This window comes from Macrobrachium nipponense, chromosome 31 (genome assembly GCF_015104395.2).
Source record: "Macrobrachium nipponense isolate FS-2020 chromosome 31, ASM1510439v2, whole genome shotgun sequence".
Classification (NCBI taxonomy): Eukaryota; Metazoa; Arthropoda; class Malacostraca; order Decapoda; family Palaemonidae; genus Macrobrachium; species Macrobrachium nipponense.
In genome coordinates this window covers 55,462,399-55,489,898 of record NC_061093.1, presented here as the reverse complement: position 1 = coordinate 55,489,898, position 27,500 = coordinate 55,462,399, and the positions used below count along the sequence as shown (strand labels likewise).

At 39.0% G+C, this 27,500-nt stretch overlaps 1 protein-coding gene across 3 annotated transcripts in view; it reads left to right on the top strand.

Moving 5' to 3' along the window:
• LOC135206985 (uncharacterized) overlaps nt 1-27,500 on the top strand; it is a 108,852-nt gene that overhangs the window by 81,189 nt on the left and 163 nt on the right. For 2 of the 3 annotated variants that reach the window (XM_064238585.1, XM_064238586.1), the window contains exons 3-13: nt 6,588-6,789; nt 9,735-9,990; nt 13,481-13,610; nt 14,151-14,323; nt 15,239-15,392; nt 16,334-16,411; nt 18,992-19,159; nt 19,725-20,597; nt 21,708-21,960; nt 24,755-24,876; nt 26,200-27,500. The exon at nt 26,200-27,500 is cut by the window's right edge and continues 163 nt beyond it. In XM_064238585.1, coding sequence (XP_064094655.1) covers nt 6,588-6,789; nt 9,735-9,990; nt 13,481-13,610; nt 14,151-14,323; nt 15,239-15,392; nt 16,334-16,411; nt 18,992-19,159; nt 19,725-20,597; nt 21,708-21,960; nt 24,755-24,876; nt 26,200-26,703 — 2,913 coding nt within the window. In that variant the 3' untranslated portion in view covers nt 26,704-27,500. The remainder of the gene's footprint in view (nt 1-6,587; nt 6,790-9,734; nt 9,991-13,480; nt 13,611-14,150; nt 14,324-15,238; nt 15,393-16,333; nt 16,412-18,991; nt 19,160-19,724; nt 20,598-21,707; nt 21,961-24,754; nt 24,877-26,199) is intronic. The other variant, XM_064238588.1, reaches the window with a different exon arrangement.

The following is a 27,500-nucleotide window of genomic DNA, read 5'->3' as shown; positions in this document are numbered from 1 at the left end:
CTGTCCTATTTCATACTTGGATAATGAGAGTAAGGACAAGAGATAGCTGTAATATTTCATACTTGGATAATGAAACAGGACAGCCTTCTCTGTTCATTTCTCCTACTATACAGGTACCAAGTAGGAATATCTATATTGATGCTCTGTATTACTATCTGAGAAAGAGAATGGGGTTGGGGAGGGGGGGGGGGGGGGGGGGGGGGGGGGGTTGTGTTCTCCCACCTTCCAGGTAAAAACCAAACAGGAACAATCTCCTTTTTTTATGTAATCCCGTCAATAAAATGAGATATTTTTTTCTTATTCTCTCATCTACTGCTCAGGTAGCAATGAGGAAGGTTACGTTGTCGTTCCTAATATACACTGGAGGAAGAGGAATCTTGGAATCTTTTGTCTTAATACCCAGACTAAAGATAGACTAACGATAGTTTCTACTACCTCTCCCGTCTTCCCTCTCCTGCTGAAGAGACGTGAGGCTGGCAGGAAATAACCGAAGCAAATCGCTCGGGAGATGAATCCATTTAACGCAATAATTCACGAGGCAGAATTCTTCTTCTTCTTCTTCTTGTTAGTCTCACAGACACACCCAAAAGAATCCTGGGAGTATCCTACGTTTTCCTAAACGACCTCTGCGGCATTTTCCCTTCGTAGTCCGGCGACCCTTGACATTACGCCGTGACTTGGGTAGGAGCACCGCAGGATTAGAAGTTACCTAACTCTCTCTCTCTCTCTCTCTCTCTCTCTCTCTCTCTCTCTCTCTCTCTCTCTCTCTCTGAGGTCCCGGAATCGTGTAGCTTGATGGAATTTCGTGGAAAAGGAACGCCTTTATCCTTCTTCAACTCAGTTACTACTACTACAACTGCTGGCGATGAGTTAGGTTATTGAATGAGATATCGTGAAATAATTCATTCCTGAATTGTTATCATATATATATGTATTATATATATATGTATATATGCGTGTGTGTATGCACACGACTTCATTATATAACCGAATGCCACAGGACAAATACCAGGTAGATCAGTACCAAGAGTGCCCAAGGAGACGATGCATTGTTAAACAATGGAAAGCGCTTGGTACTAACCCTCTGCCTCTTATTTTTTCTGTGGTATTCTATTAGATATATATTTATATATATATATATATATATATATATATATATATATATATATACATATATATATATATATATATATATACATATATATATATATATATATATATATATATATATATATATATATATATATATGATGCCCCCAGACTATACAATTTGAAAAGTATATCACAAAATCTCTCTGACGCAATGCCTCAGCATGAGACGTCGTCGTAGCCATGTTTTTTAATATGTCGCCGTCGGCCCAAAAATAGATCAATAAAAGTGACTACGTAGTGACGTCAGTTTCTATCATACAAAAGACTTTGATCTCAAATTTTTTCGCGTATCAATCTCGGGAATGGGATGTTTACGTGCTGTCGCAAAATCCCTGTTTTTACTTGTATTTCACTATGAAGGATATCTATTTACCGCCTTGTATCTTGTGTCATAACAAGAAGAAGAAAGGATGAAAGGTACTTCACTATAAAGTATATCTTGTATAAAAAGTAGACGAAGAAGAAGAAGAAAAAATAAAGGACGTAAAGTATATCTTGTATAATAATAAGAAGAAGAATAAAAAAAGAAGGGAAAATGGTACAACTGCCTTAAATTAGACGAGATAATTGAATTAAACCTGAAAATATAAGTAAAGTATACCTATTTACTGTCTTTTATCTCGTATAATAATAAGAAGCAGAATAAAAAAAGAAGGGAAAATGGTACAACTGCCTTAAATTAGACGAGATAATTGAATTAAACCTGAAAATATAAGAAAGGATTACAAGCTGATATCTTCCAAATATCGAATTTAATAAAATTCTGAGATTTTCCATCAATTTCCCGCAGATGCTGAAGAAATCATGTTATTGCTATCGCTAAAACTATAGAACATTTCTACGAAGTTGCTGTTTTCGTGGGCAAACATCATTTTCTATATCTGCTCAGTTTCTTTTTGAGTTGGTCAAACTCTATTTCTATATTCTGGCCAGTTTCTCTTTTAGTAAGTAAAACTTTCAATTTTTATTTTTTATTATTCTGTTTCCAGTTTTCTCTTTTAGTTATTAGTTTCAAAACTTCATTTTTTATATTCTGGCCAGTTTCCCTTTTAGTTAGTAAAACTTCATTTTCTATATTCTGGCCAGTTTCTCTTTTAGTTAGTTTTTTTTTATATTCTGGCCAGTTTCTCTTTTAGTTAATAAAACTTCATTTTCTATATTCTGCTCAGTTTTTCTCTTTACTGGTGAAACTTCTCTTTCTTTCTTGTGCACGGTTTCCTTCTGTATTTCTCTTTTAGTTAGCGAATCTTCATTTTCTACATTTTCTGAGTTGAGGGGAATTCATGCCCTACCAGTTTATTCATTTCTAACCATGGCCGCCTACGCTCTTTCCTTTTAATATTTGAATCCGATAATCCATGATTTATATTTACAGCTCAAAAATTAATCAAGAATATCACCTTAGGTCTCACAATCAGTCACTAACTAAACTGTAACGCTTGCTAAGTGGCAGGTCTTGTGGCCGGCTTGAATTCGTGGGAAAGTTAATGGGTGTGTCCTTCCGCCATCAGATCTTAAAAACTACTGAGGCTAGAGGGCTGCAAATGAGTAAGTTGATCATCCATCCTCCAATCATCAAGCATACCAAATTGCAGCCCTCTAGCTTCAGTGGTTTTTATCTTATTCAAGGTTAAAAGTTAGCCATGAAAGTGCGTCTGGCATCTCCGCAGGTGCCAACAGCTCAGACTACCACCGGGTTGTCACTGAAAGTCTCATGGGCCGTGGCTGAGAGTATCATATATTACTATACGCTGTACAGAAAACTTCGGCTCATTTTTTACTCATTTCATGACGGAATCGCTAACATCGCTTGAGCAAACAACAAATCGTGAAGTTATCAGAAAATATTTTCTAAAAAAAAAAAAAAAAAAAACACTGGAGTTTTACCTGTCACATTGGACGGACACGTGACTTCCACTTCGGAATACTTTTCAATGCAGGAATTCAAATGCGCTCCATTGATGATCAATAACTGATGACGCACTAGTTGAAGCTTAGATTTGTTAGCTGTGATAATATGTATCGGAAATCTTTCGGTGAATCTAAAAAAACACATTCCGTCTGAGCAACCGATGTCATATGCATCCAGACTTATATGCTTCTATTTTGCATACCAACGTTACGTATGTTTTTATATGTATAGTCACATATTAACTGTTTTTTTTAAAGCACAAGGTTCTGATAATGGACGCGAAAAGGTGAACAAGAAACAGGACAATTGCGTTCACAATATTAAGGGTCCCCAGAGCTCCAAGTCGCAAATTTTTTATTTTTTTTTGCTCCAAAGTGTTCTAAAAATATCTTACTTTACCCAATGGAAAACGTACTTGCATACGTAGAGTCCAAAGTGGTCGAAAAGCCATTATCTAACAAGGGTGGTGATATGCGTGTTTGAAAACGCCAATTTACAAACGCGTTTTTCTCACGATTTTTTTTTTCTAATCAGTTCCTGGAGATCCTTAATATTATGAACGCCTGAATTCACTATTACTTTCATCATTTCAAAGCTTGATCAAAGCAGAGATCCTGGGCACAAAACGCACCTAGATATAACTGCATTAACTATAGTAGATTCACATCAACCGTGCATTTGATGTCTAGGCCAGTCCCTTACGACGCTCCTGATTGGCGCTTGATAAGCCAATCACTGGGCTGGAAACTCTCAGTCTCTCTCGAAAGAGTTCACATGGGTAGGATCTATGCCCCACCCCTCCTGAGGGATACGTCTTTCAAAAGTATCCCTCAGGGGAGGTAGAACATACATCCTGTGTATGTGAACTCTCGAGAGAGACTGAGAATTTCCAGCCTTGTGATTGGCTTATCAAGAGCCAATCAGGAGCGTCGTAAGGGACTGGCCTAGACGTCAAATGCACGGTTGATGTGAATCTACTATAGTATCGTTGATAATTAAGCAAGCTATTGATACGCAAGCCTCCTTCCTGTCTGAGTGCACATATCCCTATGGTTAAAATCAAAGACAGGAACCCATAAATGGGACGTTTCTTCCATTTTTTACGAGATATGTCTCACATCATAATTCCTTCATGATCCAAATACGAGGGACTGGCCATGCACAACGCTCGTTAAAACAAAAGAAAAATTTAAATTTTGATTAAGGTATCGGCCTGAATAAAAATGGACATAAGTTAAGTTGTCGCTGGTTTCCTATAGATACTGAATTTGTATGGAAAAGGTTCTCTATGTATTAAAGCATTAAGAAAGGGAGGCAATTGTCTTTTTCTAATTTTAAAGTAAACTTCATGGATGGTACCTGGTTATTTAAATTAGAGAGTAAATCATTTACATCAATGACCTATAAACACTGAATTTGCATTGAAAAGTTTCCCTGTGTATCAAAACATCTAATAAAGGGAGGCAATTGTCTTTTTCTAATTCTAAAGTAAACTTCATGGATGGCACCTTGTTATTCAAATCAGAAAGTAAATCATTTACATCACTACCAGCAGGCAAAACAGCTAAAATATGGTCAACATATCAATAGACACTGCAGTCAGACAGGTAGAAACATTTTAAAAATTCTAAAATATTAAAAAGGCAACTGTCACCAAATGCATATAAAGTTCATGACAGCCGCGCACTCTACAGAAGAAATTTGATGAGAGAGAGAGAGAGAGAGAGAGAGAGAGAGAGAGAGAGAGAGAGAGGAAGTAACAGAAATATAATGACAAGCATAGAAAAAAACAGCAGCAACAACATCAGGCCTGCAAAGATAATAGAACGTAGAGAGAGAGAGAGAGAGAGAGAGAGAGAGAGAGAGAGCGAGAGAGAGGGGAAGTAACAGGAATATAATGACAGGGATGGAAAAAACAGCAGCAACCACAGACCTGTAAAGATGATTGGGAACAGAGAAAGAGTCAGACAGGCAGACAGACTGACAGACAGTCAGAGAGACGAGAATTTAATGGCACTGATTGAAACGGAGAGCAGTGGGATTGGACTCCTCACTTTGATATCGTTCACACCATTTTACCCAAAAAGGAATAAAAGAAGAAGAAGAAGAAGAAGAAAAAAAAATAAAGGGGATATAGCCATTCCTCCAGGATCGAAATGGAGCCCTCTTCCCTCAAAGCCAAAAGTAGAATTGAACCTTATATTCTTATTTGAAGTCGTTGAGTTGTTGGAATATATATATATATATATATATATATATATATATATATATATATATATATATATATATATATATATATATATCTATATAATATATATATATTCAGGGGCTCTATTGAAGAGGGCGTCGAGTGTAGACTGACAAAATAAACTGCATATATTTATTATTCGTTCATTTTAAAGCACTCGACATTATAATCTTGATTCAGTTCGTTAGGAATAATAGAATAACAGTAGATAGATGATAAATGCTGATGTAAATTTCTAAATAAGTGTAATATATATATATATATATATATATATATATATATATATATATATATATATATATAATATAATATATGTATGTATATACTTACACCTTTGGCACAGAAAGGTTTCAGAGACTAGGTGCACTCATGTGTGTGCGCTTGTATGTCTATGTGGAAGGCGACCCTGGCTCTATTCCGAGGGATATGAATTTGTTACAGGCTTCGATTCCCAACTGGAATCCGTCCTGGGATTCCGAGTTAGCCTTTCTCCCGAATGCGCAGAACTAACATTTTTCTTTGTCTAATAATAAAAATAATAGTAATGATAATAAAAATAATGATATACTGGAGTAACCCACTTTCAAACATGCTTCATTAAAAGGAATAATTGCTGTCTCAGCTGCATTAATTTTCATAGATGTTCTTCTCTATACTTTTCTAATTGTGATTTTCTCATTGTTTGCTTAAACTGGTGAGCAGCGCACCGAAGTTTGGCACGTTGAAAGTAGGTCATTATGAAAGTCAATTTTAATTGTATTCAAAGATGCCGGAGGCAGCAATTACTATTAATAATAATAATAATAATAATAATAATAATAATAATAATACTATAATAATAATAATAATAATATAATAATAATAAATTTTTATATTATATTTTATTTATTATTTTATTATTATTAGTAGTATTTAGTAGTATTAGTAGTAGTAGAGTAGTAGTAGTAGTAGTAGTAGAACTATCATTCATGTTCACAGAAACCGAAAATATCTAAAAGTTAGGAATATGTCGTCAAAAGCGACAAACAAATTAAAATAGTAATTTCACTATTATTATTATTATTATTATTATTATTATTATTATTATTATTATTATTATTATTCATGTTCAAAGAAACCTAACGTACCTAAATGTTAGGAATACGTCATCAAAATCGACAAACAAATTAAAACAATTATTCATCAAATCCTTCTTCACCCATAAGCGACTTGAATTATTTCCAGCAGTTCTTACGATTCGTGAGTAACACCACCTCCTCCTCCTCTCTCTTCCAGAGATTAAGGGCGGAAGGATTCCCACCCCTGGCGAGATGCGGCTCCGATCCTATGCTCCACGGGATGCCCCCAGCTCAGAACGCCATGAACACCGGCTCTCTCCCCGCCGATCTGGTTCCTACCACCACGTCTCCTTCCCCCACCCCGAGGAGTCACCATTTACACAGGAGACACCACAAAGTGCGGGATACCAGCGCCAAAGGTTCGTCAGTAATCGTAGTAGCACTACAGTAGATTCACGCCAACCGTCCGCTTACGACGCTCCTGATTGGCTGTTGATAAGCCAATGTCAGGGCTGGAAACTCTCCTCAGTCTCACCCGAGAGTTCACATAGGCAGGATGTATGCTCCACCTCCCCTGAGAGGGATACTTTTGAAAGACGTAGACCTCGGGAGAGGTGGAACGTAGAGCCTACCCATGTGAACTCTCGAGAAAGACTGAGTTTCCAGCCCTGTGATTGGCTTATCAACAGCCAATCAGGAGCGCCGTAAGGGACTGGCCTAGACATCAAATGCACTGGAGATGTGAATCTACTATAGCGATAGAAAGTGAAATATACTTTTCTGTACAGCGTATAATCAAGGCTGTCGGTGGTGTTGGTATAATGCTGTATGAGCCGTGACCCATGAAACTTTAACCACGACCCAGTGGTGGCCTGTCCGACAGCGGGGATAGACGCACGATCATGGCTAACATTAACCTTGAATAGAATCAAAACTGCTGAGGCTAGAGGGCTGCAATTTGGTATGTTTGGTGATTGGAGGGTAGGTGATCGACGTACCCAATTTGCAGCCCTCTAGCCTCAGTAGTCTTTAAGATCTGAGGGCGGACAGAAAAAGTGCGGACAGACGGACAAAGCCATCGCAATAGTTTCCTTTTTACAGAAAACTAAAAGTGTTTGCATATTCATTAACATCAGTATTAAGAAGAGAATGAGCAGTAAAGATAGTAGCGAGTTGTAATGCAGTCCATTGTCTTCGAATATGGTTAAACAATCTTGATAAATGTACAAAATTAAAACGCAAAAGAACTCTGTCCATTAAGAGAGATTTATCTCGAATCAATTCTGATCGCCTCGGGGTCTTAGAAGATAGGTACCTACAGGTAGAGCCAGTTCACAAAAACATGTCCATGCAACGTGACTTCGATTCACTGTTCAATACGAAACGTGGCTGGTCAATACGTGAAAATAGCAGGGCCTCGTAATACGTACCGTCCACCGTAGCGGTCTTACCCGATACATTCAGGTATTCACGCATATCTTCCATCGATTTCTCATAGTCTGGCCATTGGCTGGAATGGATTAGGGGGAATGTAGGAATGGCACTTACAAAGAGATCCTGGCTCGAGGACGAGCCCGTGGAGGGAGTAGTAGTACTAGGGAGTTCTTTCGCTTCTGAGCGCTTCTGAGGTATCAGTCTTTCTGCCCTTGAAGTGCCAATCCTATATAGCCCTTACGTATCTCAGGTTGATTACATCTGGGCATCTTGTAGGTGGTATTGTAGTCAGTGCCCACTCCGTTTTCTACATGGTCGCGCACGCGGGGTAACTAAGACAGTCCTTCCCAAGTGTCATGGTAGACGGGCACATATTCAGTTGCTGTGGTCCGGGCGCTTTCTCTTTCCTTTTCCTGGAGATAAGGACCTCTTGGCAGTCATTTTGAACAGAGGAAGTATTCAGGACGTACATACAGAGAGAGAGAGAAAGAGAGCTAGAGTAGCGAGGAGTGAGAGAGAGAGAGAGGAGAGAGAGAGAGAGAGAGAGAGAGAGAGAGAGAGAGAGAGTTGTTGATAGGAGCGAATTAGACCGTGCTCTTTTATCTAAAAATGAGTAAAATGAGTTTTATTCTTGTAATATATCTCATACGTTAGATTTATCAAAGGCTGGTGAGGTTGCTTGGGAAAAGTGTCCTTCGTAGTAATATATATATATATATATATATATATATATATATATATATATATATATATATATATATATATATATATATATATATATATATATATATATATATATATATATATATGCCAAAGAGATGTGGCAAGGCCACCATCCAACTATGGTCTATTAATGTGTACCAGAGTGAGCTGGAATTCATAAATGAGACAAGGTCCAAGCAGCATCGTTCCAAAGTCTTTGCTGAGAAACTGGAAGATGTTTACCTGTGGCATATCCTCTCCAGAGGAGAAAAATGTGTATTAAAAGATAATGTTTGATAAGAATCTTTTTAGACACTTTTTATATAGCTTATACCACTCTCGCAGTCTAGATATATGTATGTTTATGTGTGTATGTGTATATATATATACATACATATATGTGTGTGTATATATATGTATGTATGTTTATATCTATTACACATGGTTGAATTAACTTGATATATCTGAACCCGGATATAGAAACTCAGAGACAAATGTTCTATGATAAAGTGACCTTGGGGAATAGTAGATTTGTCTAGGTAAGAATTCCGGAATCCGATTTTTGGAATCTGGAATCGGTAGCCTTCGATCAGCAGGTGACCTTGATGGGTGACACAATCCAGAAATCGATTGTCAAATGTTTTACATTTTTCACGAAAGTCTCCTCGCCTTCAGTTTTTGTTTCTTAGCTCTTTACCTCTTTGTTGTACGTTATCAGTTTTTTTTTATGTTTATGAATAACCCTAACGGACTGGGTTCTCAGTTATTCCCCACAATACACTCTGGTCTCCAGAGGTTAGTTAATTATGCATTAAGCAATTGGTTTGCGCATAAATGCATTCATTAGACAGCAGGTCATCAGCAAAGGTATTATTCTCTCTCTCTCTCTCTCTCTCTCTCTCTCTCTCTCTCTCTCTCTCTCTCTCTCTCTCTCTCTCTCTCATATCTTGTATATGAAGAAGTGATCCACAGTGGGATGTGTTGTATCCCTTTAGTTCTAGTTTCCATCCATTATTCCTTGTCTGGTTTTCGTTCCACGTAAATAGGTTACTGTCTACTTTAGTTATGCCTCTCAGTATCTTGAATGTTTCTATAGTTACGTCACCTTTGTTTATTCCCTCAGTGCCGTGTGGGAATAGCAGCAGAATTTTTGATATCAGAGCGGGAATTGTCCAAAGAAATCTGCCTTAACTATCATTGAGTCTATTCATTCGTTTCTCTGTTCCAGATCCAGGTGGAGGCAGTGAGGGAGGAGGAGTGGGTGTGAGAGACGCAGGAGGAGGGGGGGGAGGAGGAATGCTAGGAGGCGCCAACGGTCAGCTGAGCGCCCATGTCATCGGGGGCGTGGGTGGAGCGGCCAGTGATCGCGACCTCCTGGCTCTGCTCATGAACCGCCTGGTGGCCATGGAGACTCAGTTGTCCCACGCCAGGCAGGCCATCAAGCAGAGGGAGTTCCACATCGCCGTCTTGGAGGAGAAGATCAGGTAAGATGGAAAAAATGTCTCTCTCACTCTCTCTCGCTAAATGATAGTTCCGCCTGTGCATGTTAAGGTGAGTTTACACTAGGCTTCACCGCACGCTGCATTCGCAAAACTCCTCCCAAATTCTTGTTAGCCCCGCGTACTGGACTGCTCATCAAGAGTCATGCCGCACCACTAACTCACCCTAATGAGCACCCCAGTAGGCGGGGCTAACAAGAATTTGGGAGGAGTTGGCGAAGAGTCTTACACATGCAGCGTGGGGTGAGGCCTAGTGTAAACGCACCTTTACGTCTCTCCGGTAAGTTCTGCTTGCGATAGGAGGCCAACGGTGACTTTTGCATGCATAATTTTGCTCTTGTATCAGCTTTATTTAGTGTAAAATCAAACAAAAAAGTCTTCTTTCAATTATCCAAATGTCGTATCCCATCGAAGTATAAAAGTAACTGGATATTTTAATATATATATATATATTAAGCTTACAGGACAGACAATCAATTGCTCTAGTCTAACAGAGAACTGATTGAAATTAAAGGAGAGCAGACCAAGAAAAACAGTCAAGGCCTAATCCTGAAGATGTCTGTAAAGGATTTGGAGGAGTTGAGAAACATAGAAGCTGAGGAAGAATTCCATGACTCGGTCCTGTGTTACAGAAAAATTACAGAAATATCTGCCAAACGCTTCATTAATGTACAAAGGGCAGATGTAGAAATCTTAATCCGAAGTATCCAATCTTTCATTTCTTTGGGTTAGCACGCCAGATAGCTCACAATCAATCAATCAATCATTTCTTTGGGAAATGAACTAAAACAGCAAATCTTTCGAGGGGAAAAGGTACTTCCAGAGACAAGATCTCGACGAAAGAAACACCGAAGTACTGTAGACAGATCAGCAAATTCCGTATGGGAATCTATTGGGATATAAACAGAGCCGATGCCTTATTGGTCTTGAATAAAGAATGAATTATCCAGAAGAAGATGACAGAAGGAACTGTATGGTAGAGCATCATTATGAAAAGGTACTATAGTAAATTCACATCAACGGTGCATCAGATGTCTAGGTCAGTCCCTTCCGACGTTCCTGATTGGCTGTTGATAAACCAATCACAGGACTGGAAACTCTCAGTCTCTCGAGAGATAGTTCACATAGGCAGGATGCACGTATGTTCCACCTTTCCTGAGGGATACGTCTTTTAAAATTATCCTTCAGGAGAGGTGGAACATATATACAGCCTGCCTATGTGAACTCTCGCGAGAGACAGTTTCCAGGCCCTGTGATTGATTTATCAACAGCCAATCGGGAGCGTCGTAAGGGACTGGCCTAGACATCAGATGCACGGTTGATGGGAATCTACTATAAGGAGGGGACAGGATCACAAAATGTAATTAGTTTTTAAGTGACAGCTAAAGCTGTGACCCTTTGGTGATGATGAGAACTTAGATTTGTTATGACATTCAAGAATATGTCATAGTGTTATACAGATACTTTGTTATAATCAGAATGGTCAGTCGTAATGTACATACCCCAAAAGACGAACATTTATGGAATAATAATCTCTGAATAAAGCTTTTCGAACAACATGTAGACCAAGTAATTTAGAGAGAGAGAGAGAGAGAGAGAGAGAGAGAGAGAGAGAGAGAGAAATAACATTTATGGAATAATAATTTCTGAATTAAACTTTTCGAACAGCGCATAGACCAAGGGATTTAGAGAGAGAGAGAGAGAGAGAGAGAGAGAGAGAGAGAGAGAGAGAGCCAAGCATCTCCATCCTCAATATCTTTTTTTTTTTTTCCCTCCTGAGTTAGTGAAAACACGGAGAGCTGATGATCCAGCTCCGTGACAAACCTCTTCGTAAGTGAATTAAAGGATATATTCTTTCTTCCTCGTGGATCACTGCGTCTTCGAGTTTGTCTCTCTCGCTGCCTCTCGTACTTATCCAAAGCCTTTCCTGCAGTGAACCTGACAGCCTTTTTTTGCGGTTGACAAACTACACGAGAAATTGTTACAGAAAAAAAATACGACATAGAAGAATGAAAATGGTTTATCTCATAAAATGCCCAACAGTTTGCTTTTCTTAATAAACTCTCCAAGAAGAGGTCAATTGGAGGACGAAACTGTTGTGCATTTTCTGAGATAAACCATTTTCATTTTCCTATGTGTAATACAACTGAATTACCATATCTTCGTGCCTAAGAAGATTACCAGTACACACACACTTATATATTTAATATACATATACGAGGTGAAGCGATCAAGACCCTAGCAAAAGTAAGGCAGGTACTACATCACTCTGCCAGGTCACCCACTCGGCTTATTGCAACTTCCAAAATTGGGTGCAATGGTCATCTTGATCAGTTGGCCTTTCCAGCATGGTTTCAAGCTGACGAGGCCAACTGATCAAGTTGGCGAAACCTTAAGGTACGAATATATAGCAATATACATACATAGTACTACTGTGGACTTCATTTTTCCATTCAAGACCAAGGGAAAGTGATAATATATCATATCATTCCTTATTCCTTGACACTCATTCAAGCCGTAAATTGGTTACCTTTGGTTTGGTTCAGGCGTTTATTCAAAACCGTTAAATTGGATATATCTCTTTGGTCCATAGTTATTCAAACCGTAAAATTGGGTACGCTTTGGTTCAGGTGGATTCAAACCGTAAATTGATATGCTTTTCTTTGGTCCCAGTTATTTCTAAACCGTAAATTGGGTAATCATCTTTGGTTCAGGTATTCAAACCGTAAATTGATATACTCTTTGGTCCAGTTATTCAAACCGTAAATTGGTACACTTTGGTTCAGGTATTCAAACCGTAAATTGATAATATCTTTGGTCCAGTTTATTCCAAAACCGGCAAATGGTATACTATTGGTTCAGGTATTCAAACCGTAAATTGATATACTCTTTGGTCCAGTTATTCAAACCGTAAATTGGTTACTCTTTGGTTCAGGTATTCAAACCGTAAATTGATATACTCTTTGGTCCAGTTATTCAAACCGTAAATTGGTACGCTTTGGTTCATGGTATCAAACGTTAAATTGGATTAATATCTTTGGTCCAGTTTTCAAACCGTAAATTGGTATACTCTTTTGGATGGTTCCCAAGGTTAATTCCCATACCGGTTAATTGGTATATTTTGGACCGTTCCCGTTCAATTAACCCGTAAATTGTTACTCTTTAGTTCAGGTATTCAAACCGTAAATTGATATACTCTTTGGTCCAGTTATTCAAACCGTAAATTGATATATTCTTTGGTAAAGTTATTCAAACCGTAAATCGGTATATTCTATGGTCCAGTTATTCATACCGTAAATCGGTATATTCTATGGTCCAGTTATTCATACCGTAAATCGGTATATTCTATGGTCCAGTTATTCATACCGTAAACTGTTGTACTCTTTGGTAAAGTTATTCAAACCGTAAATTGATATACTCTTTGTTCCAGGTATTCGTAAAAGTAATTGCTGATTTTTTTATGCAATGTCTATAGGCTGTACATGAAGGCCGAGGAAGATGCGATGACCAGCAAAATGGGCTTCCTAGACACTCTCAAGGACAACAGGATGACGTCCCTCGAGGAGAAGTGCTTGAAGCTCGAACGCCAAGTTATGGAAATGGAGGTGAGCGGTGCCCTGAGAGATCTTCCTTTAATTGTGCGTGCTCTTATGTATGTATGTGAATTTCTGTAGCTTTTTCAACCTTGTCCCTTCCATATTAGTCTCGGAGTTTTGATCTTCATTAAAACTTAGATATTCAGTTTTCTTTCTACTAATCTTTAATCCTCTGACTTCCTGTTACATTCCTTCATTGCTCTAAGGGGGATTGATCTCTTATTCCTTGAGACAGCTCATCCATTATTTAGGTCAGAAAGATATTATGGACTTGAAGCAGATCCCTGATGTAAACCAACCCTTCCTGGCATCCTTTCATTCATCCCAACACTTCTAGTATAAACCTGCGTTTTTTTATTTCATACATATCTTAGACCACCTCACATACTTCGCTGGCGTTCCCATCGCTGGAAAACACCTCCAAACCTCTTGGCTTGGGATTCTATCACACACAAACATACAGACACACACACACACACGAGTTATGAACGTCTGTCTACCTGCACAAGTGCACTAGACCTAACTAACGCCAACTCTCCCTCCACACAGCGTTTCCTAGGGGAGTACGGGATGGTGTGGTGTGAGGCTGAGGGAACCTACTTGCTGGACAACCCGGTCACCGCTTCCTGCAGCTACTCCTCCTCTGAAGCCACGACGCCCAACGTCACGCCCTCGCACACGCCCAGATCCCACCCGCGAGTTCGCATCAAGAGGCACAGGAGGTGAGTGTCGATGGATGTCTATTTCTTACTGAGGTTATGTGTACTTGCGTTCATTGAATACCGACAGTTCCAGGATCAACTCTGGAACGACTAAGAATGATTTGGGCACACTTTTCATCTGCTGAATTGGGCAGTGAAGTATGTGTATCTGGTAACTAGTCGACTCAGGTTGGTCATGGGCAATGAAGTATGTACGTGGTATCAGCTAGTCGACTAAGATTGGTCACAACAAGGATGGGAAATGGTATAGGGGCTAGCCACCACATTCCAATGCACTAACTGAAAGCTAAATGGCTTACAACATACCTAGTGAACCTAATTCCTGATAGATTATGTATCTTTATTAAATAATATAGTATATATATTAATATATATATATATTATATTATAATATAATAATTAGATATATATATATAATGCTTATAAAAATCACATTAGATGCACGTGACTTCATTAAATAAGCGAATACCATAGGATAACGATAGGCAGAAATCCAAGCAGTTTCCTCTTTACTAAAGACGAAAAGCGCGTAGATTTCTGTCTATCATTTATCCTCTGGTATTCGCTTATATATATATATTATATATATATATATATATATATATATATATATATATATATACTGTATCTATGTACATGCGTGTAAATTTATATACACCTGTGCATCTTGCAGTATGTTGCATCCACCATAGAAATTTATGCAAAAATTATAAAAAAAAGTGATCATTTAACAGTAACCGCAACTAAATTCCCTTTGTCCTCTCTCGCAAGAAACCACAAAAACCGAGAGGTATATACACCAGGGCATCTTGCAGTATCTTGTAACAACCATAGAATTTTATGCAAAAATTACTAAAAGAAAAGTGATCATTTTACAGTAACCACAAAGAAATTCCCTTCGTCCTCTCTCGCAAGGAACCACAAAAACCGTGAGGTGCGGAGGGTAGTGGCCGAGTCCACCTCCCGGAGCATATCCTCGGAAGCGGAGCCCTTCAGCCTGGATTACGAGAAGCTGCTGGCGGCGATCACCGAACTGAACATCATGGCCCAAGGAGACGCGGCTGCCGAGGTCAGTGACTCTCGTCAATAGGCGTTTCGGCCTTGTTGCTGACGAGAAGCGAAGTAGTCAGTAGCTTTTACAGATCCCCGTCATTGTAGACGCTTAGAAGTATTAGATAAACTGATTCTTCTGCTAACATGTGTCGAAGTAGATTATAGTAGTAGATCCTGCTGATACGTATAGAAGTATCCCGTAGCTCTTGCTGGCGTATGTGGCAGTATACCTCATGGCTCCAGATTATCCTGGGCAGATGTAGTTTATGATTCCTGTTGCCTTTGGCAGGAACAGCTCTTTAGTTTCTGCTGCCATTTGTTGACAAAGTATCTCATAACTCCTATCATAGTGGCATGTGCATTAGTACTATAGTAGATTCACATCAACCGTGCATTTGATGCCTAGGCCAGTCCCTTACGACGCTCCGGATTGGCTATTGATAAGCCAATCGCAGGCCTGGAACCTCTCCGTCTCTATCGAGAGTTCACATGGGTAGGTTCCATGTTCTACCTATGCTGAGGGATACGCCTTTCAGGAGAGGTGGAACATACATCCTACCTATGTGAACTCTCGAGAGAGACTGAGTTTCCAGCCTTGTTATTGGGTTATCAACAGCTAGTCAGGAACGTTGTAAGGAACTGGCCTAGACATCAAATGCATTGTTGATGTGAATTTACTATAGCTCTCAACTCTTGCTTTCACAGCATCTGTAGTAGTCTCCGTCCTTATAAGCTAACTGGATCAAATGTGTAGAAATAGTAGATTATATAGCTCTCGTATTTCTTGTATTTCTACAGGCTGTTTCTTGTATGCTGCATTATAGTTGTTGCTGTTGGCTGTGCAGTTTATTTGTGCAAGGATATTGTGATCTGTTCATAATGGAGACAAAAAATAGAAAACCAGCTGAAGAAAGAATGATTCAACTTCTAATTTTGTGACTGTTTTTCTGCTATTAGTTCCAAGCAAGCTCAAATCGCTACCGGATTCGGCCCGCCGACCAAGAACGGGAAACCAAGGTCGCCTGGAGTTCGAGGGTAAGGCAGGACTTTTTCTTTGTCCCTTTCATGAGAGAGAGAGAGAGAGAGAGAGAGAGAGAGAGAGAGAGAGAGAAGGAAAGGTCGAAGATTTTTACAGATGATATATCCTTACAAAGACACCTCAGATGAGAATTGATCTGAGGCAAAGACACCTCAGATGAGAATTGATCTGAGGCAAAGACACCTCAGATGAGAATTGGTCTCAGGTTCTATCACGGGCATCTCAGATTTCTTTTTAAGTAATATATTTCTTACTTCAAAGAAGGTAAAGGAGTGTTATTTTCCTTGTCTGCATATAAAGTTACAAGGCATCTCCACACTTCCGTTCGGCAGCAATTCTAAAGAAATAGAGCAGAGCGTCGCCTGAGGATCTTGAATTTGATAGCAACCAATTTCCTCGTCTGAACTCAGTCCAAGGAAATTTAGTTCGCGCGGTGTCGTCTTACGTGAAGGTGCTCTGGTAGAATGTGAGCTATTCAGGTCGATAGATGTTGAAATGACGCTGGTATCGGATATAGAACAAAATGAAAAAGGCAGAGACGGATTTTCATAGAGTAATGATGTTGATTAAAGGTAGAGAATCAATTTAATTAAAAATTTATGTGATTCCTTGACTTGTGTCTGAATATACTTTGCAGTATTCTCAACATTTTTGTCATTTAAAAAATTACAGTCATTATTGATATTTTCAGACAGATTTTCATAGAGTAATGATGTTGATTAAGGAAGAAAATCAATTTAATTAAAAATTTATGTAATTCCTTGACTTGTGTCTGAATACAATGCAGTATTCTCAACATTTTTGTCATTTAAAAAATCACAGTCATTATTGATATTTTCAGGACTTCATTATTATCAATATAGTTATTTTTCGTTTCATACTTTGACTATCCAAATCAATTTATAAAAGTTTAAAACAAATAATCACTATTCGATAGCTTAGCAGTCTAAATAAAGGTTTCCAGAATATAAATGAATTGGTTTATAACAAGTGCACAGACCGCAAACCTACTCGAATCCCATGCCATTACAAAACATGTTTTCCAATTGTGTTATTGAATTGCTGAGTTTAGATTTTCGATGGAACGAAGAGTAATTCACTGGCTCCTATTCTCTTGAAACCTAAACGCTGAGGAAGCTGCCTGAAGTAAATACGAAAAGTTAAACAGATCAATTAAAATTGAAGAGACAAGCTGAAATAAATATATGCGTAAAAAAGGAATGCTGAGCCAAATTAACGAATACTAGCAAACATATGTATATAGAAATTATGCATGAACATTCGTAAAGTAACTAAGTCTACGGATACAGCCAGCCTCGTTTCACGAGCAGAACCAGCTCCGTTTCAGGGAATCCCCTCTCACCCTCACCCCTTTCGGAAGTGGGGCCAGGAGGGAAGGTAGGATGAAACCCCATTATAAACCATCTTAGGGGTCCCCACCACAACCCTGCCAAGTTTCACGCCCATCGGACCAGCCGTTTGGTCGTGATTGAATGACAGACGGACGGACAGACACATTACGCCCATTTTAGTAAGATGTGAAGTTTTAATCTTCACTGACAATAAAACCTAGCCACCTTAAGACATCTTAAATTTGGTACGAATGGAGTAAGTTATGCGTTGTGTGATTGCAGGTGAAAGTTTAAACTGTCTACTGTTTTTCTGTGATCATTTCAAGGATTTTTTGTTTTTTGTTTTTGTTTACTTGATGGTAGGTAGGTAACTTGAGCCCCAAGGTGAGAATATAAATAAGTAGTAAGTTCGTTTGTCCACATTTGCTTTAGATGTTTGTCATTTGCCAATAAGTAGGAATGTGTTCTTTTGTTATAGCATCTCCGTCTGTACTGTATGTTCTCTTAGATCTGTACGTTCGAAGTCAAGGAATCAATTTAATTAATAAAAGATCTAATTTAATTGTTGTAATGTGCGTCAGACTACAATGACACTGTTAATTCAAACTGACAGTGGTTACGTATAAACCACCAACCCCCCACAAAAAAGAAGAAGATTTAATCATTCTAACATTTGCTAAACAACAGTGATATTATTGATTGATATTAATGACCAAATACCGAAGTCAAAGAATGGAGGTATATTCATAGTTTTTTTTGTTTTTATCAAAATCTAGCAGGAGAAATCTTGCAGCTCACTCTCTTTACTCTATAATTCAAGCTAACGATTGTATCGAAATTGACAACGTAGACATTGAGGTAAAAGTAAGTCAGCAATCATATTGATTTAGTTACCAAAGTTTGATAAGGTCAATTAGAAAGTTTATGAAAGTTTTTTTAATCAAAATCTGGCAAGAGAAATCTTGCAGCCCACTCTCTTTGCTCTATAATTCAAGCTAACGATTGTATCGAAATTGACAACGTAGACATTGAGTAAACGTAAGTCAATAATCATTTATTATGTAGTTACCAAAGTTTGGTAAGGTAAAGTAGAAAGTTTATCGTAGATATTTAAGTAAACGTAAGTCATCAATCATATTATGTAGTTACCAAAATTTGATAAGGTTAAGTAGAAAGTTTATTAAAGTTGTTATTTATTTCTTTATCTTTTTTTTTTTAAATTAGGCAGGGGAAAGCTTACAGCTTACTCTGTACAAGAACGGAGTGGTAGTCAATGACGGAGGTTTCCGGAGCTTCGAGGCTGTGAAGACGCGCCAGTTCTTGCAGGATATCCTGGATGGGTTCTTCCCGACTGAACTTCAGGATATCTATCCCGAGGGCGTCCCTATTAAGGTAACGGCATTTTTATCTCTCATGTGAAAAGTCCTGAATTGGTTCGTTGGTGTTACATCGAGTCATATTAACACCATAGCTTTTTTTCTTCTGCTAGAACAAGCCTTTCAACCTTATGGTCTTATATGAAAAGTCCAGAATTGGTTCATTGGTATTTCATCGAGTAATATTAACACATAGCTTTGTTTCTTTTGCAATATTAATACCACAGGTTTCTTTTCTTTTTCTGTATGGAAACATTCAAGAAAACGAAAAGAAAACCTGTTTGTCTTTCAACCTTATGGTCTTAAGATTTTTTCTCACGCTTTTCTGCTAAAACATGAAGATCCTCTTAATTATTGTCAAGAGTATATCCTATTTACAATAGAATGTGACTTTACCTTTATTCTCAAAAGCCATTTGTTCTATTTCCGCTCGAATATTGCTTTCAACCTTACGGCAAAAAGTTCGTTCTTGTTTATCTACCAGATTTGTCTTTCTACTGTACGCTATAAAAGGGGGAGACTGCCCTTGTTTCTGTTTGTGGGTGAATTTGTGAATTGTAACCTTTATCCTCTCTTCCCAGGTGCGTGACAAGAGGCAAGTCATTTTCTTACCTAATTCGTCCAAGCGGAAAGAGATCAGTAGGCCTCCAGTTCCACCCAAACCTCTCCTTCCAGCCGGATCCGATTCTCTACATTCAGTGCCAACCGGCTCCTCTCTCACTTCCGTCACCTCCATGCTCTTCAGCAGCGTCTCAGAGACAGAACCTCCTCGTCCAGACGACCCAGGCCTCTCTACTGAAGTTGTAGAGCCAACGCCTCCCCCTCCTCCCCCTCCACCTCCACCACCTCCTCCCGCAACAAGTACGGAGAACGTCGGTGATACGTCGCACTTGTGTCCAGAGGTGGAGTACCGGAGCGAATCGAGTGACGTGAGTAGTAGGAGGAATTCCCTTCAGAGAGGAAGTGACAAGTCAGAGGGCGAGGGCATAGGAAAGGCAGAACCGGTACGGCGAGGCAGTGAACTCTGGAGACCCATAGAAGTCCCCATCATAGGCGCCATACCCACAACTCGTCGCGATTCGAGGAGAGACAGCCAATCCCGGAGAGGCTCCGACCACAGGAGCCACCAGTGTCGCCGAGGTTCCGAATGCCGGCGAGGAAGCGAGCTCGCGAGGACGACCTTCGACCTGGATATAGGTCGACGAGCGAAGCATCCTCTTGAGTGGAATAGGATCAACAGGACGGCTTTCCTTTTACACGACGACACGTTCGATTCAAACGGCAATCACATGAGGCGAGGCAGTCTGGGTGTGCTAGGAGGCGATCCTTATGACGTCGACACGTTACGGAAAAGGCGGACGTCCGTGGAAGATTTCTTGGCGAAAGTTCCTACGTGCGTCGTGAAAAATGGGAAGCTTGTTAACCTACGCGAAGAAGTTGCTGATATGCTTATAGTAAGTTCTCCTATTATGCTGTTTCTAAATGCTTTTATAATGACATAAAGATCAATTGACTCAATGCAAATGAAAAGAGATATTGTATGTTTAATGCTTATAGTAAGTTCTCCTATTATGCTGTTTCTAAATGCTTTTATAATGACATAAAGATCAATTGACTCAATGCAAATGAAAAGAGATATTGTGGTGTTTAATGCTTATAGTAAGTTCTCCTATTATGCTGTTTCTAAATGCTTTTATAATGACATAAAGATCAATTGACTCAATGCAAATGAAAAGAGATAATTGTTTGGTAATTATGCTTTGTATAAGTTAGTTTCCTTCTAAATTTATTACTGGTTTTTTTTTTTTCCTAAATGCCCTATAACAATATATTCTAAATGCTTCTATAACAATATAAAGATCAATTGACTCAATGCAAATAAAAAAAAATTGTGGTGTTTAAAATGATAAATCAAGTGCTATCAATTGCTTTCAGTATTCTCCATAGTTTCTTGCTCGTAGAATTAGAAAGCATCTATCAATACTCCTTTTTATTTTCTATGAAGTGGTGATATTTTCATCACTCAGTTACAATTTTCAATATATTTCAGATCCCTCTCAGCTCTCTTTGAATACTCACCGATTCCTCATTCATAATGTGTATAGCATTTTTCTCACAGAATTTATAGACTTTTCAGCGTCAATTCTTCGTGTTAATATTTGCTGTAAACTGCCAACGTCCCTTTAAAGGCAAAATCGCTGCTGTTGGTGATCTAAAGCAAACTCCAAAGTCTCCCACAAGTTGCTGGAACATAATATAAATTAGCTTTTCATCAGCCTCGGTAAAAGTTTTAATTTCCGAGAATTTGTGTAATTTTAATTTAAAAGCATTAATTCCGAGCAATTGGTGTAATCTTAATTTAAAAAAAGCTTTTATAGTTAGCTTTTCAAACGATAAGTGGTGTTCATACTGGCATCAGCCTCGGTAAAAGTTGAATTTCCGAGAATTTGCGTAATTTTAATCTAAAAGCATTAATTGGTGTCATTTTAATTTTAAAAAGAGCTTTTATAAATCGTTCTCCACCTCTGAGGTGATCCTAACCTAGATTTTTCACAATCCCACAGGGACCTTCCAGGAAAAACTCTCTCACTCTAGTCCACACACCGGTCTTGGACGAAGCGGGTGAAAGCCAAGAAAGTAACGAACAAGATAGCAACCTGAACGAGGCAGAGGACGAACATGATAAGTCGTCTGAGTACTTGGCATCTAGTGCACCTACTGCGACGACCCCAAGCGGTACTTCTACGACAGCAGTTCCCATCAGCCATCACGACCATGTGCATACGAGGACTACTCTGAGGATCAAAGTGGAAAATGGTAAGGAAGGGACCTTTTGGTCAACGTAAATGTTAATATATATATATATATATTATATATATATATATATATATATATTATATATATATATATATATATATATATATATATATATGCAGAAGCCAGGTACTATGTCGTACCTAAGTAAATGGGAATACAATCCACAATGAAGTAAATTCCTCTTGTAGTTTAAAATATATATTACTTGTATAGGATTAAAAGCTTTCGACCATCAACTGTGGTCTTGTTCACTAAAGTGTGATATGTCACCTCAAGGAACTGACAAGAAAGAGCACAACCATTTTTGAAAAAACAACGGTTAGGAAACAAGCTAGTTCAAATTATGAATGATCAGGCGGTTGAGCCCTCGTTCTTCCAGAATTCGTCTTGATCTTCGTGGGGAATGTTTCTATTGTCAACTGCTTGTTCTATGGTGGTTGGGTGGTTAGTTGGAGAAATGACCTGAGTGGAGTAAACAGGAGAGGAAGCAGCATCGTTATTGGCACATATATTTCTAAGTTTGAAATTTTCCCTTTCCTACATATCTCCTCACAAATAGCTGTATTTTCTGTAATGCCAGTATTTCCTGCAAAGGTCTCGTTTAATGAAATTAACGCCCCTTCTACTACTCGTCTCAAAGTCCGGTCGTTACATGCAAAAACCAACCTTTGTACCTTTAAAATTCATTGCGTGGTTTTTCTCCCATGTATGTTGCGCAATAGCACTGTATGAACTTCCCCTTCTGCAAGCAGCAACGTGTTCTTCCCTTCTCTTATCAATGGAACGTCCGCTTTCTCCCACGTAACATTCATTGCAATCACTACAAGGTATTACATATACTCTAACTCCTACATTCTCTCTATTACCCGGGTTATTTTTAATGAGTTTCTTCTTGATTGTACTGTTGTACTGAAAACTACGTTGAAGCCATTCTTTTTTCCTTTAAGCTGCCTAAAAATTTATAAAGTTCTCTATTATAAAGGAAGAGCAAGAGATGCCTTTAAAATCTGCCTTTTCAGTTATATCATGAGGGGCGTAAAACATCGATCTAGCTTTAGATTGAGACTGTAGTATAAAAAACTTTGGGTAACACAGTTTAGTAAAACTATTACCAAGAAATTTATTTCGGCGTCAATGAACTGGGGATCGCATATTCGGTATGCTCGAAATTTACAGTGGAAAAGGAAATGGAAAATAGGCTTCCCTTTCTAGATATGGTAGTTCATAGAGACACAGTGAGTGAGTGACTTTTAAATTCAGCGTGTATAGAAAGAACACCCACACAAACACCTATATCCATTACTTTTCATATCATGAACCGAAAGTAAAGCACAAACGTTTTAACCAATTTGTTTTTTCGAGCATACCGAATATGCGATCCCCAGTTCAATTTGACGCCCGGAAAATAAATTTCTTGGTAAGATAGTTTTTACTAAACTGGTGTTACCCAAAGAGTTTTTTATAGGCTACAGTCTCTATCTAAAGCTTTAGATCGATGGTTTTTACGCCCCTCATGAATATTAACTGAAAGGCGGGAGAAATTTTAAGGCATCTCTTGCTCCTTACCTTATGAAATAGATGAAACTTAATAAATTTAATTTTCTAGGCAGCTTAAAGGAAAAAAGAATGGCTAATCAAACGTAGTTTTTTTCAAAGTACAAGACAGTAACAATATGCAAGAAGGAAACTCATTAAAAATAACCCGGGTAATAGAGAGAATGATAGGAGTTAGTTATTGGGTTAATACCCTTCTTGTAGTATTGCAATGAATGTTACGTGGGAGAAAGCGGATGTTCCATTGATAAGAGAAGGGAAGAACACGTTGCTGCTTGCAGAAGGGGAAGTTCATACAGTTGCAATTGCGCAACATACATGGGAGAAAAACCACGCAATAATTTTAAAGGTAACAAAGGTTGTTTTTGCATGTAACGACCGGACTTTGAGACGAGTAGTAGAAGGGGCGTTAATTTCATTAAACGAGACCTTTGCAGGAAATACTGGCATTACAGAAAATACAGCTATTTGTGAGGAGATATGTAGGAAAGGGAAAATTTCAAACTTTAGAAATATATGTGCCAATAACGATGCTGCTTCCTCTCCTGTTTACTCCACTCAGGTCATTTCTCCAACTAACCACCCAACCACCATAGAACAAGCAGTTGACAATAGAAACATTCCCCCACGAAGATCAAGACGAATTCTTGGAAAGAAACGAGGGCTCAACCGCCTGATCATTCATAATTTGAACTAGCTTGTTTTCCTAACCGTTGTTTTTTCAAATGGTTGTGCTCTTTCGTTGTCAGTTCCTTGAGGTGACATATCACACTTTAGTGAACAAGACCACAGTTGATGGTCGAAGCTTTAATCCTATACAAGTAATATATATTTTAAACTACAAGAGGAATTTACTTCATTGTGGATTGTATCCCCATATATATATATATGCGTGTGCATCTTGGGAAAAACGCAGCATCAAAGTCCACGTAAGAAGGTGAGTGAAAACCAGGACTTGGAACAGTACTTTCTTAGTTTATTCTACATTTTCAAGTTCACACTGAATACAAGAGAATTGACGGAGCTTTATGTACAAAATCAGAATGGGGAGTGGGCGGAGTTACAGTTTTTTTTTTTTTTTTTTTTTTTTTTAAATCTGGGCAGTAGGATCTTTAAACGAAATAGACAAAGACAGAGGGTCATGGGATAAGAATCCCTTTCCCATCCTGCGGATTGGTTAGTCCACATTCTTGGTCATTCCACTGAACTGCAAACAAACTAATGCGATCTTCCTTTTCAGGGACTGAAACGTACTTGATAAAACTGAAGGCGACAGACACCTTGGACACACTTAGGTCGTATCTGAAGTCCTACCGTGGAGATCATGAGGAGTTTGAGCTTGTGAAGACGTATCCATACCAGGTAAATACCTCAGCTCCAGGTGAACTTTTTACCTGAAATATGTGACAGATGAAGGATGGGTATACTTTTCATTGCCACTGACAGATTTTTTTTTTTCTGTTCGCTACGGGCTGCTCTAGGAGCAAGAGCCCGTGCTGGCATAAGGCCAGCTTAATCTCAAACAACTTCTGTTTATTAGCTTATGGCTAATTCGACGAGATACATCACTACAAAGTTGTAAGCTTGCTTGAACGCTTCTGGTATTAAAGGCAAAATAATTAAAAGAATAAAAAAACTTTGGCTAAACAACACGTAAATTTAAAGCTATATATGCCTATGCTATTTTAAGCAATTTTCCAAATGTAACATGTATAAAGTTTTATTTACTATTTCTTTTCTCTAAACAAAAAATGAACTGTTTGGATCTGTCTTCCTTTGGAATTCGTAAACAGGTTTAGAGGCCGAATCAAAATAACGTAATACTCCTGTTTATACCTTTCAAAGAACGACAAATAAACACGGCTTACATTCACCACAGAACGAAGAATATGCCAATGTCACCATAAACCAGAAATAGTTTAATGCGTTTCCTCTTAATTACGTGCTGTAAATAATGTACCATTCTATTGTACAAGGTATCCATAAAGTCCCAGTACCATTACAAGCAATAAATACTTGTGATGGTACTGGGATTTTATGGACACCTTGTATTACCACCAAGCTGCTTTGTATATTTTTTTTGGATCACCTGAAGATTAGCGACCCCTAATACCTCTCCTGAGGAAAAGCGACCCCAATATTTTCCACCTGAAGAAAAGCGACCCCAATATTTTCCATCTGAAGATAAACGACCCCTGCTTGTTGGTGTCTCCAATCTTCAGGTGACCCACTTTAGCTCACAATATTATAGAAAAAAGGAGAAAAAAATATAGATATATATTCATTAAAAACTACTTTATTAAACATTTGTTAAAGACACAAATTTATACAAACAATCAATAGTTAATCAAAAGCGTATTGTCTTGCAATTTCAGTACAAAAATAATCAAACATACTGTAACCCCTGTGGCTAGCGCGCGCAGCGCAACATTACCTCTTGCCAGAACATACCGAGCTTGCCAAGAATCTTTAAATATGCGGATAAGGCGCGAAGCGCCGTTCCACAACGGCCTTACTGTAACCCCTGTTAAGTCCTCACCTTAAGAAAAGCGACCCCAATATTTTCCACCTGAAGAAAAGCGTCCCCAGCGTGTGTTGGGGTCGCTTTTCTTCAGGTGATCCTTTTTTTAAAATAACGTAACCAGGGACTTATGCAATGTCACTCAACAGTGAGATCTTCCTCAGGTGCTAGACAGAGGCGAAGCTACCATGGCAGAGTTGGGTCTCACGCCCAACGCTGCCCTACATTTGAAGGTGGCTGGCCGACCCCGCCCACCGGAATCCCTCATCCTGGAGTCGAACAGCAGCAGCGCCGCTGGCGGCCTCTCCGCGATGCTAGGCTTGGGCATCGCTTGCCCAGTCGTCCCGACTAGCATCAGCATCAGCAGCAGCATCCCGAACATCACCTCAGTCACGCAGACGACTTCAGCAGCCCACCAGATCCACTCGACACCAACACCCCACCCCCCCACCACCAGGCACCGTCGTCGCATCCCAGACGAGTCCCGTCTCCAGCCCTGCCCCAGATACCCCCCAATTTGCACCCTGACATACCCCCAGCGCCCGTGCCCCTCCTTTGCTTCCCAGATTCCCACGAAGCCGCGTCAGACAGAGATTCCTAACGCCAGCATCCCTGACGAGCACCGTCGCCAGCCCTGCCCCAAATACCCCCACCAATTTGCACCCTGACATACCCCAGGCGCCCGTACCCCTCCTTTGCTTCCCAGATTCCCATGAAGGCAGACTCCTAACGCCATAAACTCGATGACAGGGCGTAGTGGCAGAGAGATATATCATCGTACCTTTTAATTAAGAGAGCGAGAGAGAATCTTCTCTTGATATTGCCGAACGGCGATGACAATGTAGTTACTGTGTAAACGATCGTGAGGAATAAAAAGAATCCCTTGGTGCGAGTGGCTGTGGCTTTTTTTAGCACGGCGTTGATCGCCGTGTCTCAAATAGAGAGCGAGCGAGCGAGAGAGAAAGAGAGAAAGAGAGACAAGAGAAAAAGAGAGCGCCTATGAATGAAAGATAGAGTTAAGTAGACGACGTATAGCTTAATAGATATTGAACGTCAGTTATTTTCATTTACCTGCCTGTTAAGTGTATTACTTTGTCGTGCGTGAAGACATGGACAAACATGGTTGTGAATATTACAGTGTAACATATTTTAAGTGTGATGGGAATTCTTTACTCTCGTTTCTTTATCACTATCTACTATGTTTTCGAGTACAGGACGTGAAATAATGCCTATTGTTTTATTTAAGTTAAAAAAAATTTAGATCTGAGAAATATATCTAAGGACGTGATACATTGCAGTGGGAATGTCTAAGAAATGAAGAAACTATGTTTTAGGTTACTGGAAATTTTCCTGATCTAGCTTTGAGATAAGTTGCAAATCCTGCTTTTTAATCTTTCTTTGAAATTGGCTGTTACCCAGTCACTGATTTAGTTTTTGAGAACTAACACTATTTTATCATTTTTTT